Source organism: Eschrichtius robustus, chromosome 3 (assembly GCF_028021215.1).
Source record: "Eschrichtius robustus isolate mEscRob2 chromosome 3, mEscRob2.pri, whole genome shotgun sequence".
Taxonomy (NCBI): domain Eukaryota; kingdom Metazoa; phylum Chordata; class Mammalia; order Artiodactyla; family Eschrichtiidae; genus Eschrichtius; species Eschrichtius robustus.
In genome coordinates, this window is record NC_090826.1 from 35,209,965 (window position 1) to 35,222,979 (window position 13,015).

The window sequence follows — 13,015 nt, forward strand, 5'->3', positions numbered from 1 at the left end:
TGTATGGAGCCCTAAAGTGGCACCTCACAAAGAACTCAGGCCCACTGAAAGCCATGCCCCCGGCACTGCCTCTGGACTTTCCACCTCCAGGTGGTGAACCAGATTATTGGCTAGTTCTGCCCCTTCCTCAACGAGGGCACCAGAGCCCCTTTACCTCAGGTCTAACTTCTTGAAGTTTGCAGAACAAAGTATATGGCAAGTATGCATTAAATCTAAAATTAAACGAAAAATAAAAGTCCAATGAAGTCCACATTGCTATGATTTGACTCTAAAGGAACAGACAGCACCCTCCTCTTCTCCATGGCTTTCTGTTTGTATCTCTGTTATATCATTTGTATTTTTTTCATGGTTAGATGAATATGTCTGTTTCCCACTAGATTTTAAGCTCCTTCAGTTTACATTTTCATATTTCTGCTGCCTACCATACCACAGTGCCCCACACTCAAAAACATTTACTTTGTTGATGAATTGATTTGGTTGTGCATTCTAGTGAGTTATATACAAGGTTACTATAATGTAGTAAGAATCTTACAGATATACATGGGCTCAGACATTTCAGTGTGATGTCCTTCAATGCTGAACCCTCATTTCACTGATGCTATCCTTCATCAAAATATTTTAGGAACTCCAGGTCGAGAAATGTCTTCACATAAGCTCTTAGAGGCCAGCACCTAGCACAGTGCCTGGACATAGTAGGTACTCAAAAAAATACTTATTTTACTCTGAACCAACCAAATTTAGTCCAAAAACCTAATACTCAATATTAGCCAATGATGTCCTCTTCTTAAACCAAAACCACATCAGCTATCAGATTTGGCCTCAAATGATTTTGGGCTGTATCTAAAACTTGAACTACATTCAAAGGAAAAAGATGCAATTCTTAAAGAGGATTTCCATGTCCATTTTGAGCCATAGCAGCAGAGCTAAAATAAACATGTAGACTCCCAAGAGGACTGCTTTGAACGGGAAAATACACATTTGATTGTATAAATTGTACTTTGTTTATAACAATAATAATCATACTACATTGCCTCAAAAAAAAGTTTAGGTTAGCAATATGAAGATAGTTATAGGTCAGCTAAGAGCCTCTTGACTTAACAGAGGGACATGTGCTTCCTTCTACCTATATGAAAGTAAGGCTACACTTCTACTCTGGCTCTGGGGTCTCAGGATGCTAATGCTAACCATTCAATGTCTTTACTTCCTTAGTCAGGAATCAAAATAAAAAATAGAACTAAAATAGAACATGTTATAAAATTAAATAAATAAATAAAATAAAATATTTTAACATATAACAGATCTTAGGAACAAGTGGGAAGGCCAAGACTTAAAAAACATACTTCTCAAGCATCTTTTCTGATAACAATGGTATGAAACTAGAAATCAACTACAAGAAGAAAGGTGGGGAAAAAAATCACAAATATGTGGAGACTGAACAACATGCTACTGAACAACTATTGAGTCAACAAAGAAATCAAAGGAAAAATAAAAATTATCTGAAGACAAATGAAAGTGAAATTTTGACATACCAAAACCTATGAGACGCACCAAAAGTGGTACTAAGAGGGAAGTTTATAGTAATACAGGCCTACCTCAAGAAACAAGAAAAATCTCAAACACTCTAACCTTACACCTGAAGGAACTAGAAAAAGAAGAACAAATGAAGCCCAAAGTCTGCTGAAGGAAGGAAATATTAAAGATCAGAGCAGAAATAAATGAAATAGAGACTGAAAAGACAATAGAAAAGATCAGTGAAACTAAGAGCTGGTTCTCTGAAAGATAAACAAAACTGACAAACTATTAGCTAGACTCACTAAGAAAAAAAGAGAGAAGGTAATGACAAATAAACTCAGAAATGAAAGAGGAGAAATAACAACAGATACCACAGAAATACAAAGGATCAGAAGAGAATATCATGATCAGCTATACATCAACAAACTGGACAACCTAGAAAGAATGGACAATTTCTTAGAATCATATAGTCTTCCAAGAGTGAATCATGAAGAAACAAAATCTGAATAGATCGATCACTGGTGCAGAGATTGAAACAGTAATCAACAGCCTCCCCCAAAACAAAATTCCAGGGCCAGATGGCTTCACAGGTGAATTCTACAAAACATTCAAAGAAGAATTAATACCTATCCTTCTCAAACTATTCCAAAAAATAGTTGAAAAGGAGGGAACGCTTCCTAACTATTTTACAAGGCCCACATCACCCTAATACCAAAACCAGACAAAGAAAACACAAAAAAAGAAAATTACAGAGCAGTATCACTACTGAACATAGAAGCAAAAATCCTCAACAGAATATTGGCAAACCAAATACAACAATACATTAAGGATCATACACCATGATCAAGTGGGATTTATCCCAGGGATGCCAGGATGGTTCAACATCCACAAAGCAATCAGTGTGCTACACCACATTAACAAAATGAAGTATGAGAACCATATGATCATCTCAATAGATGCAGAAAAAGCATTTGACAAGATTCAACACCAATTTATGATAAAAACTCTCAATAAAGTGGGTATGGAAGGAATGTACCTTGACATATTAAAGTACATATATGACAAACCCACAGCTAACATTATACTCAATGGTGAAAAACTGAAAGCTGAAACAAAAGCTTCATGAAACAATATCCTTACCACATGTGATATTTTACAATCTGTTCTATTACTTCATTAAAAAGAAAAGCTGGTCACAATTTATTCAACTGATTTTACAACCACCTACAGTTTGCAATACTAACACTTCTCTAGGATGAACTATATCCAGGGCTGCGACATGTTAATACAAGCAGTTCCCAACTAAGGATCAGAATCTTTCCAACCAATGCTCATATATTAATTGGTTATTTGAAATTTGAAACATATCCCATGAAGTAAGGTAGTTGGGAAGGGAAGTAATATTTACTGAGTAGTTATTACATACATTATCTTACTTATTTCTCAATGAATGATCTTGAGAAGAAGAAAATATTATTCCATTACACAGATGGGAGAAGAGTGAGGCTTGGAGAGGTCAATAACTTATCCAATGCAGTAAAAATGGCACTTGACCCCAAGTCATCTGACTCCAAAAACTGCTCTTTCTAGCATACTAATACATCATTTCCTTAGGTTTATGATGACAGCTTACTCCAAACCCCCATTTCTCCAAAACACAAAACTGAAAAATCCACATTCAACCCAAATTCAGTAGGATACTATAGAACCTAATTACTACTTATGGGGATAATCTATGTAGAGGTAATCCTTGACTATAACTTAGGCTCTCAAAACACATTCTCCACAGGGATAGCAAGTTCCTTAACTCCGCAGTTTATTCCTAAAACGAGCACAGCAATGGGAACAGAATTCTCAGTGACTTCAGAGCGGCAGGGAGGCAAAGGAGATGGGGATTGCTGGAGATATTCCCAGCACCACTAGGGAAAATACAGGTATTTCCAGTGTGGAGAGTAATGGAGGTGGCAGTGTTGGCTCTTGTGCCCTCGCTAAGCGATCTGCCTCATTTCCATATGTGTTCTGCTTCTAGGCCTGATAAAGTGAAAGATGAAAATGAAAAATAAAAAACCAAAAACTAAAATGAAAAACCAAAAGCGCCTCACTCCCCTCCCCCTGCTGGTGCAAGCTTGCCACTAGCTGTCCACATTCATAGGGTGACAGGAATCCTATCTTCAAGCCTCTATACCTGAGTTGTGGCTCATCTGGGAGCAGAGGCCACATATTTATACCCGTGTGGCTAAAAACGTAGGGTCTGTAGGGTCTGCAGAGCTTTGGGCCCAGGAAGAATGAAATCTGGAAGCAGCCATGTTCGCTCTCTCCTCTCCTCTCCGCTCTCCTCCTGAGGGAGAGAGGGTCCCCTCTGCTCACCTCAACTTTGCCTGCCTAGTGCGTTCTTTTGGACTCCACCTTCTATGGCTAGGCACCCCGACGCTAAAGTACGAGCAAACAAACATCTTATCAGTATTTTATTTGTAGTTTTGGAGATTTACAGTTTCACAGGACACACTCATTTTTTTTCAAAAAACAGAAAAAGTTAAAAAAAAAAGAAAAAAAATAATCTATTGCCTTGGAAGAATAGAACAAGTCTCTTCAGCAAGCAATGGGCCAATTCAGGTCGGAGGAACTAGTGAAGTAAGTTAGATAGAGGAAGTTCCAATTTATCCAGTTTTAGGAATAACACAAATATGTCTTCTTGTCCGGTTGTGTAAGGCTCCAAATGGGCCATCTCAGCTTGAGACTGGTAACACACAAACAAAGCCTGCAGGGCCCCATCGGGTGTGAAGGCAGGGGTAGCTCACTCTCCAGGAGGCTGCATCTGTTTACAGAACTCATCAAACTGCTGCTGCTCCAGTTCTGTCATGACTCTGTTGAGGGCATAGATCTGAACGGGAGAAAAGACGTGTCAGCAATGGAGGCAAATGCTCGGTGTATCTTCAGACACAGAGGCTGTGTCATCTGAAAATGCCAGAACTGCACTGGTAACGCAGGGGCAGGAGAGGTAGACAGTAACTCCACTGGGGAATCAGGTAAGAAGCAGTGAGGCAGGTGGCTGATCAGGCCTTTAAAGGATCGGTAGGATTTGAACAGGTGGAGACTGGGGAAAGGACATAGGTGATGGGGGAGTGGATATTATGATTAAATAAATATAATGGAGAAGTACAGCATTAGTTCTGGAAACTTCAAGTATGCTAATATGAAAGATATCATGGAATGGGGTTTGGGGAGCTGGAGAAAGCAAGAAAAGTATGTTAGGGCCTTATATGCCATGCCAAGGAATCTGGACTTTATCGGGCTGACTCTGGAGAGAGAAGTGTGCAGGGAAGCAACTTGATTATATCTGTGCTTTGAGAAAGAAAACTGGAGACCATGTGAGGGACGGATGGAGTCGGGGCGGAGAGATTATAGGCATTAGGAGCCACCTATTACAATGGTCCGGGAGGAGGTAGTAGGAACATGACCCAGGGCAGGCAGTGGGGTGGAAAGAAAACTGTGAGAGACATTCTAAGGTGAAAGGCAGGGTGTCTACCTTATTGCTCACCTTGCAGTAATCAATTAATCCACCAAGGAACCAGAAACAACATAAAACTTCCACATTTGTATAGAAGAAAAAAAAGAAGGGCCATGTTTGTGTGTAGGGGATAAAACTTGAGTAATCAAAAAGAAGGGAAAAAAACCTGAGACGTGAGACAAATAGAAAATTACAAAATAAGAGCAGAAATGAATGAAAAAGCAACCAAATGTACAATAGAGAGGATCACCAAAACTGCAAGATGGTTCCTTGAAAATACTAAAGAAAACCCTGCAAACCTCTGACAAGACAGGTCGAGATAAGAAGGGAGAAGGCACAAACAAACGTTATTAGAATTTAAAAGAAGCCGTAATTACTGATATAATGGAGATTAAAACAAAACTTACGAACTTTGTGTCAATAAGTTTGAAAGCTTAAATGATCAAAACTGACTAAATAGAAAGCTTGAATAATCCTACAATCTTTTTTTTTTCCAATTTTAAAAAATTTTGATAAGATTCTATAATCTTGGGACTTCCCTGGTGGCGTAGTGGTTAAGAATCTGCCTGCCAATGCAGGGGACACGGGTTCGAGCCCTGGTCAGGGAAGATCCCACATGCCACGGAGCAACTAAGCCTGTGCACCACAACTACTGAGCCTGTGCTCTAGAGCCCACGAGCCACAACTACTGAGTCCATGCGCCACAATTACTGAAGCCTGCACGCCTAGAGCCTGTGCTCTGAAACAAGAGAAGCCACCGCAATGAGAAGCCCGTGCACCACAACAAAGAGTAGCCCCTGCTCGCCACAACTAGAGAAAGCCCGCGCACAGCAACAAAGACCCAACGCAGTCAAAAATACATTAAAAAAAAAAAAAAAAGATTCTATAATCTTTAAGTAAAACGGAATTCCACACAGTGATGAAAATAGTCTCAAACAACAACACAAATGATTCTCAAAAAGCATAATACTGATAGTTAAAATGGTCAAGTTTTATGTATGTTTTACCATAAAACAAACAAATAAATAAATAAATCTGCATGGTTAAAAAAAAAAAAAAAGATGCTGAGTGAAGAGAACCAGTCACGGAATATGGTAACATATATAAAGTTCAGAAACATGCAAAACTAGACAATATATTGTTATGCTATATTATTTAGGGGTACGCACAGAAATAGTAAATTAATACAGAACAGCAAGGGAGTGATTAGCATGAAATTAAGGACCGAGGGTACTGCTAGTGGGAAGGCTGGGGACATGACCAGAGTGAGGCCTGAAGAGCTTCTAAGTTACTGGTCATGTTCTATTTCTGTAGTTGGGTGTTTGTTTTATTCATCTTCTTTAAGTGCACAAACACATTTTATATATATTATTTATATGTATCATATAATTAAGAATATATTAAGTACGAATATACTTAATATATTAAGTATTATAAGTATTAAGTATTATGTATTAAGAATATATTAAGTAATACATTAAGCAGAGAAAGAAGAGACTCAAAATGGGTCAAGGGTCCAAGCCAAGGAATGAGACTTTCAAGGAGAAGATCACCAACAGTGCCAAATGGGCCTCTGTTCCCATTCACCCCTCCCATCTCTCCTTCTCATCTCACTTTCTGGAATGTGGCATCTATACAGAACTGAAGGGAAACTGTGTCTCCGCCTCCCCACAAGGGCTCTTGTCACATTCCTATCTTAGGAAACTGCATTCCAGGCAACACAGACAAAACAGCAAGGCAACTGTGGGGCAAAGCAGGGAGCAGGGGAGAAAGTCGAAAGACCTGTTGAGATGGCAGTCCTGCCCCTCAATCCCTTACTACCTAGGAATTCTGGACATGACACTTCACTTGAAATGAGGATAATACTTTCTACCTCACAAGGTCATGTATGTTGTATCCCCCTTCCTTATTGCAGGAAGGATTTACAAAGGTGAGAGTGGGAGCAACAATAATACACCCTGGTGTGAGGATTACATGCGGTGATGCATGTGCCTGGCACATCTGAGGAGCTCAAGAAGTGCCAGCTGCAACGACAGTGCAAGTCCAGGATGACATCTTGGCAAATCAGCACAATTCAACTTCAAGTCCGCACAATGAAAACACAGTGACGCCTGATAACAATCAATCGCTGCCATTTTTGAGTGCTTTCTCTGGGCCAGGCACTGTGCTACATGCTTTACATACAACATTTCTATTCCTTACAACAATCTTGTGTGATTGATGTTATCCTCATTTTACCAAAAAGGAACTGAAGAGCTGCGGCTCAGAGAGGTTAAGTATCTCGTCCAGGGTGACTTGGGAAGAACTGGAATTTATGGAGGAGTTGGGGTTTGAAGTCAGACAAGTAAGTGTAACCTGTGCAACCTCACCGGCAGGGCGTCAGTAAACACATGAACAATGTCCCCAACAACATTATCGCTGCAGTGTGCACAGAGGACAGTTTCCCAGGGCTGTTTTACAGCAGCCCTCCAACTTTCACCAAAGCGCTGAGCAGTAAAACCGTCTGGGGGCCTGCGTCCAGGTGAGGATGGGGAGGTGAAGGAAAGAGAGGCACAATCTGTTAGAACCCAGGTCCACAGCTCTCAGACAGTCTGCCGTAATCCAAAGGCAGATTTCAGTTTATGGATTAATTTCAAACACACTATTAAGTTTACTTATTATGTTTATGTCGGCCTCCCCCACTGAATGCACGCTCCACAAAGGCAGGGACTCCTCTGTTCCTACAACAGTGCCTGGCATGTAGTAGCAGTTCAATATTGTGAGTGAATGGATCAGATTAACGAAAATTTAAAGTCTGACACTATTAAGCATTGGAAAAGAAGTGAGGAATGAGAACTCTCTCACACTGCTAATGCAGGTGCAAACTTGTACAATCTCTCTGAAAACAATTTGGCAACGTCTAGTAAACTTGAAAATGCACCCAATAAATCTACTTCTAGTTATATATGCCCTTCAGGAATTCCAGCACAGGTGCCCAAGGAGACATCCAAAAATTTTTCACTACAGCATTGGTTGTAACAGCAAAAGAAAACCCCTATAAATGACTTAAACATCCGTTACCGGAGGACGGGGTAAATATACTAAAGTGGATTCATAAACTAGACTACTATTAGCAGTGATGAGGAATAAACTAGATTCTTACATTAACATGAATAGTTCTAAAAAACATAAACAAAATGCAAAATAAAACACGTGGAATTAGTTTAATGTAAGATTTTAAAACACAAAAGAACATTTTATATTGTTCAAAAGTATCTACTAATATTTGAGTGTAAAAGTATAAAAAAAAATAGTGGTTGCCCATAGGGAGGGGAAAAGGAAATGGAGAAAGGGGACTTCAAATTTTTATGTAATTTTTATTTATTTAAAAAAGACTCCAGGCAAACATGACAAAATGTTAAACACTACCAATCTGGGGTGCTGAGTACCCAGGTGTCTGTTATAATATTCTGCTTTTCTGTATTTTAAAATTTCTAAAAAAAAAAAAAAGAAAAGAAACAAGCAAAAGCAAAAGAAATAGAAAGAGGGAAAAGACTGCAGTAAGCATTTTCCTGATATTAAATGCTAAAATAAAATATTCATGTAAATAGGTTGATTTTTAAGTGCAGACTGAACAAAGGAACACGGTGTTGGGTGTAGAGCTTGGGCCTCTACTTCCCAATTAGGAGGAGCAACTCTCCAGGCCAAATCCAGGACATCTGTACTAGGGTGTCTGACACTTGCTCTCTCTCACTCCCTTACAGGACCCCTCCCTTACATGTCCCTTCTCTTTTTCCTTTCTTCCTTCCCTCAGGTCCTACCACAAAAGCTCTGCGCCAGGAGTCATCTGGAGACTATCTGGTACTGGTCGGGGTTCTGACACTTGGCATGTGACTCTGGGCTGCCACCTCACCATGTGAACCTCAGTGATCTCCTCTGGAAACCTGGGAGAACACCTGTTTTGTTGGATTGGCTGGAGGCAAGTAGGGCTCCCCGTCACAGCTCTCCTCTCTCGTATCTCTCTATACCGGCATCTCCAGCAGACTACAGGTATACAGGCCCTCCTTACTCTCACCTCTGCTCTCTGTCTTTGCTTCAGCTCCTGCTGGGCTGATTTCTGCTTGGCCTTCTCAACTCTGCTGACGGCCTCTTTAACTTTGGATTTTTCTTTACGTGCAGGTGGATCCATGACTTGGCTTCTGTATACTTCTTAGTCAGCTCTGACCTAGATGGTACAGAAGAAGGCGGATCTAAAGACAAAAAAAGAACGAACGAACGAACTTCCATTCACTAATGCCCTACCTCAGCCCCTTCCTTTGGCAGGGGAGGCAGAGGGGCCCGGGGGAAAGGGCGCTGCATTGGAGGAGTAAGACCTGAGTCCCACTGCCACCACCTCGCTGGGTGTCTCTAGGCAAATCTCCTCCCCACTCTGAGCTTTAGTTTTCTCCGTCTGCACAATGGGACAACAGTCCATCCCCTGGCCCCCTCCCACGAGCTGCCGTGTGAGCACCAAATGCGAAGAGCCCGGTGAACGGTTTCCTACACTGTAGCGCGCTGCATCCAGCGTGGGACTGCCAGAATTACGAGGACACCGCGGCCCAGAGGGACCGACCGGCCGCGGTCTCGAAGCGGGTTGGCGGGGAGCCCAAGGCTCGCGCGGCCGCCAGCCTCCGCACCAGGGCTTTCCCACCTCTGCCCTCCCAGAAGGTTACGGCCCGCTCGCGCCCTCCGCCACCGCCCCGCCCGGGCCCAAGCCCGGCCCCAGGAGAGCTCCCCTCCCGCCGTCGCCCACTCCCGGTGCAAAACGGCGGCTGGAGGCGGGCGGCGCTCGGGAGTCGGGGCTTTCCCTCCCGGGCCTCGGGACTCGGACAAGGTCCCAAGGGGGAACCCCCGCCTTCCCCTACCTCCCAGCCTGCAGCACGAGCCTGCCGCGCCTCGGATTGGGCGGGGCTGGGAGGCGGTGGGCGGGCCGGCGCGGCGAGGCCCCGCCCACAGGAAGGGCCGCGCGTGCGCAGAGAGCGTGTCTGGACGCCCCGCATCGGTGCTGGAGCTGGGGCTGGGGCTGGGGGAGGAGGAGGAGGAGGACAGGGGCGGGAGCGGGTGGGTGGGTACCAGTAACAAAAGCTTTTCCCGGGAATACTTTCTGGGACAGACGCTAGGCTTTGAAAGGTGAGATCTGAAACCTGGGACTAGAATTGTAACTCTCTGAGCCTCAGTTTTCAATTCGGGAAGTAAGGATGATGATTGCCGCCTTCTTTTTTTTTTTTTTTTTTTTAATATAATTAAGACAGTAAACATGGTCTATTTTTGCTTCTTTCCAGTAGAATACATTTGATCACTTTTTTTTTTTTATACAGCAGGTTCTTATTAGTCATCAATTTTATACACATCAGTGTATACATGTCAATCTCAATCGCCCGATTGCCGCCTTCTTGATTCAGAAGCTTGTTAGAAAGATCAAGTGAGCTCCTGTTTGCCACAGTGCTTTGAAAAGGGAAATCGTGATGGAAGTATAAATAGCCAATATAAACAAAGAGAAATGTTCAAGTTCACTGATAATCGATAATTTTAAAATTACAATTTTATAACTATTTACAATAATTTTACAAATTGAAATAGCTGGCTATCATTTTTCATTTATTAGATTATCAAGGATTGGACAAAATGGTAGATAAGTACTTTGACGGCAGAAATCTTGTACAGTCTAATAATAACAATGACAATAATAACTACCTCTCTTCTGGACTTATATTACAGGCACTGTTCATAGAGCTTCACATTTATTAACTCATGTATTCCTCATAATAAGTACATATAATAATGTAAATATATAATAATATACTATTATTGTCCCCATTTTACAAATAAGGGAACAGAGGCACAGAGAGTTTGTGACTTGTCCAAGGTCACACAGCTAGTAAGTGCCCTAGCAAGTATTTCAGCTAGGATTTAGGATAGGACAATGGCCTATCCAAAAGAAAACGTGTTCAACAAGCCCACTCCTTTTGTTCCTCTAAGGATTGGGCAAGAATTGAAACAAAGGATGGATTCTAAGCAACAGCGAAAGTGTAGCCCAGATGGACACTTATATTTTCAGTCAAAGTGTAAATTATCACAACCTTTTGGGAAGCCAGTTTAGCACTGCATTTCAAAAGCCTTGAAAATGAACACGACCCCACAAAAAGACAAATACTGCATTATTCCATTTCTATGAGATATCTAAAGTAGTCAAACTCTTAGTAGAATGGTGATTGCCAGGGGCTGGGGGGAGGGGAAAAGGGAATTGTTCAATGGATATAGAGTTTCAGTTTTGCAAGATGAAAAAGTCCTAGAGATCAGCTGCACAACAATATGCATATAGTTAATACCACTGTACTGCACACTTAAAAATAATTAAGATGGTAAACCTACCTAAGGAGGTAAAAGACCTGTACTGGAAAACTATAAGACACTGATGAAAGAAATAAGACACAAACCGTTGGAAAGATGTACCCTGTTGTTCATGGATTGGAAGAATTAATATTGTTAAAATGACCATTCTACCAAAGGCAATCCACAGATTCAGGGCAATCCCTATCACAATACTAAGGGCATTTTTCACAGAACTAGAACAAATAATTTTAATATCTGTATGGAAACAAAAAAGAGCCCAAATAGTTAAAACAACGTTGAGAAAGGAGAACAGAGCTGGAGGAATCATGCTCCCTGACTTCAGACTATACTACAAAGCTGCAGTAATCAAAACAGTATGGTACTGGCACAAAAACAGACACATAGATCAATGGAAGAGTATACAGAGCCCAGAAATAAACCCATGCACTTATGGTCAATTAATCTACAACCAAGGAGGCAAGAATACACAATGGAGAAAAGACAGTGTCTTCAATAAGTGGTGCTGGGAAAACTGGACAGCTTCACGTAAAACAATGAAATTAGAATATTCTCCAATGCCATATACAAAAATAAACTCAAAATGGATTAAAGACCTAAATGTAAGACCACAAACAATAAAACTCCTGGAAGAAAACATAGGCATAACATCTTTGCCATAAATTGTAGCAATATTTTTTTGGATCTGTCTCCTAAAGCAAAGGAAATAAAAGCAACAACAAACAAATGGAAAATAATTAAACTTAAAAGCTTTTGCATAGCAAAGGAAACCATCAACTGAATGGGAGAAAATATTTTCAAATGATATGTTCAATAAAGTGTTAATATCCAAAATATATAAACAGTTCATACACTCAATATCAAAAAACCAAACAACCCAGTCAAAAAAATGGGCAGAAGACCTGAATAGACATTTTTCCAAAGAAGACATACAGATGGCCAACAGGCACATGAAAAGATGCTCAACATCATTAATCATCAGAGAAATGTAAATTAAAACCACAATGAGATATCATCTCACACCTGTCAGAATGGCTATCATCAAAAAGACACAAATAAAAAATGTTGGTGAGGATGTGGAGAAAAGGGAACCCTTGTACACTGTTGGTGGAAATGTAAATTGGTGCAGCCACTGTGGAAAACAGTATGGAGTTTTCTCAAAAAACTGAAAATAGAACTACCATATGACCCAGCAATTCCACTCCTGGGTATATATCTGAAGAAAACGAAAACTCTAATTCAAAAAGATACATGCACCCCAATGTTCATAGTGTGATTATTTACAATTGCCAAGACACGGAAGCAACCTAAGTGTCCATCAACAAATGAATGGTTAAACAAGATGTATTTTATATATATATATATACAATGAAATATTACTCAGCCATAAAAAGGAATGAAATTTTGCCATTTGCAGCAATATGGATGGACTTGGCTGGTATTATACTAAGTGAAACAAGTCAGACAGAGAAAGACAAATACTGTATAATATCACTTATATGTGGAATCTAACAAATAAAACAAACTAGTGTAGTGACTATAACAAAAGAGGAACAGACTCACAAAATAGAGAACAAACTAGTGGTAACCAGTGGAGAGAGGGAAGTGAGGAGGGGTGAGATAGGG

At 40.8% G+C, this 13,015-nt stretch overlaps 1 protein-coding gene across 4 annotated transcripts; it reads right to left on the minus strand.

The window, feature by feature from the left end:
• Positions 1-3,964: 3,964 nt before the first annotated feature.
• SVBP (small vasohibin binding protein) lies at positions 3,965-9,955 on the minus strand. 4 transcript variants are annotated; one of them, XM_068537918.1, is made up of 3 exons: positions 9,904-9,955; positions 9,075-9,224; positions 3,965-4,393 (listed from the first exon to the last, which is right to left on the minus strand). In XM_068537918.1, exons 2-3 carry the CDS (start codon positions 9,186-9,188, stop codon positions 4,307-4,309), a joined length of 201 nt encoding a protein of 66 aa, XP_068394019.1. In that variant the 5' UTR covers positions 9,189-9,224; positions 9,904-9,955; the 3' UTR covers positions 3,965-4,306. The 4 variants fall into 4 exon arrangements, with proteins under 4 accessions (XP_068394019.1, XP_068394016.1, XP_068394018.1 ...); XM_068537915.1 differs by having other exon boundaries at positions 9,075-9,249; positions 9,904-9,950; XM_068537917.1 differs by lacking the exon at positions 9,904-9,955 and adding an exon at positions 9,543-9,737.
• Positions 9,956-13,015: the final 3,060 nt, after the last annotated feature.

Bases quoted from the DNA above. Each gene is read 5' to 3' on its own strand.
- SVBP (XM_068537918.1), bottom strand. From the start codon at position 9,188: ATGGATCCACCTGCACGTAAAGAAAAATCCAAAGTTAAAGAGGCCGTC. The intron at 4,394-9,074 runs GTGAGAGTAAGG...TCTCCCGTTCAG, and splicing joins AGCAAAGACAGAGAGCAGAG to ATCTATGCCCTCAACAGAGT.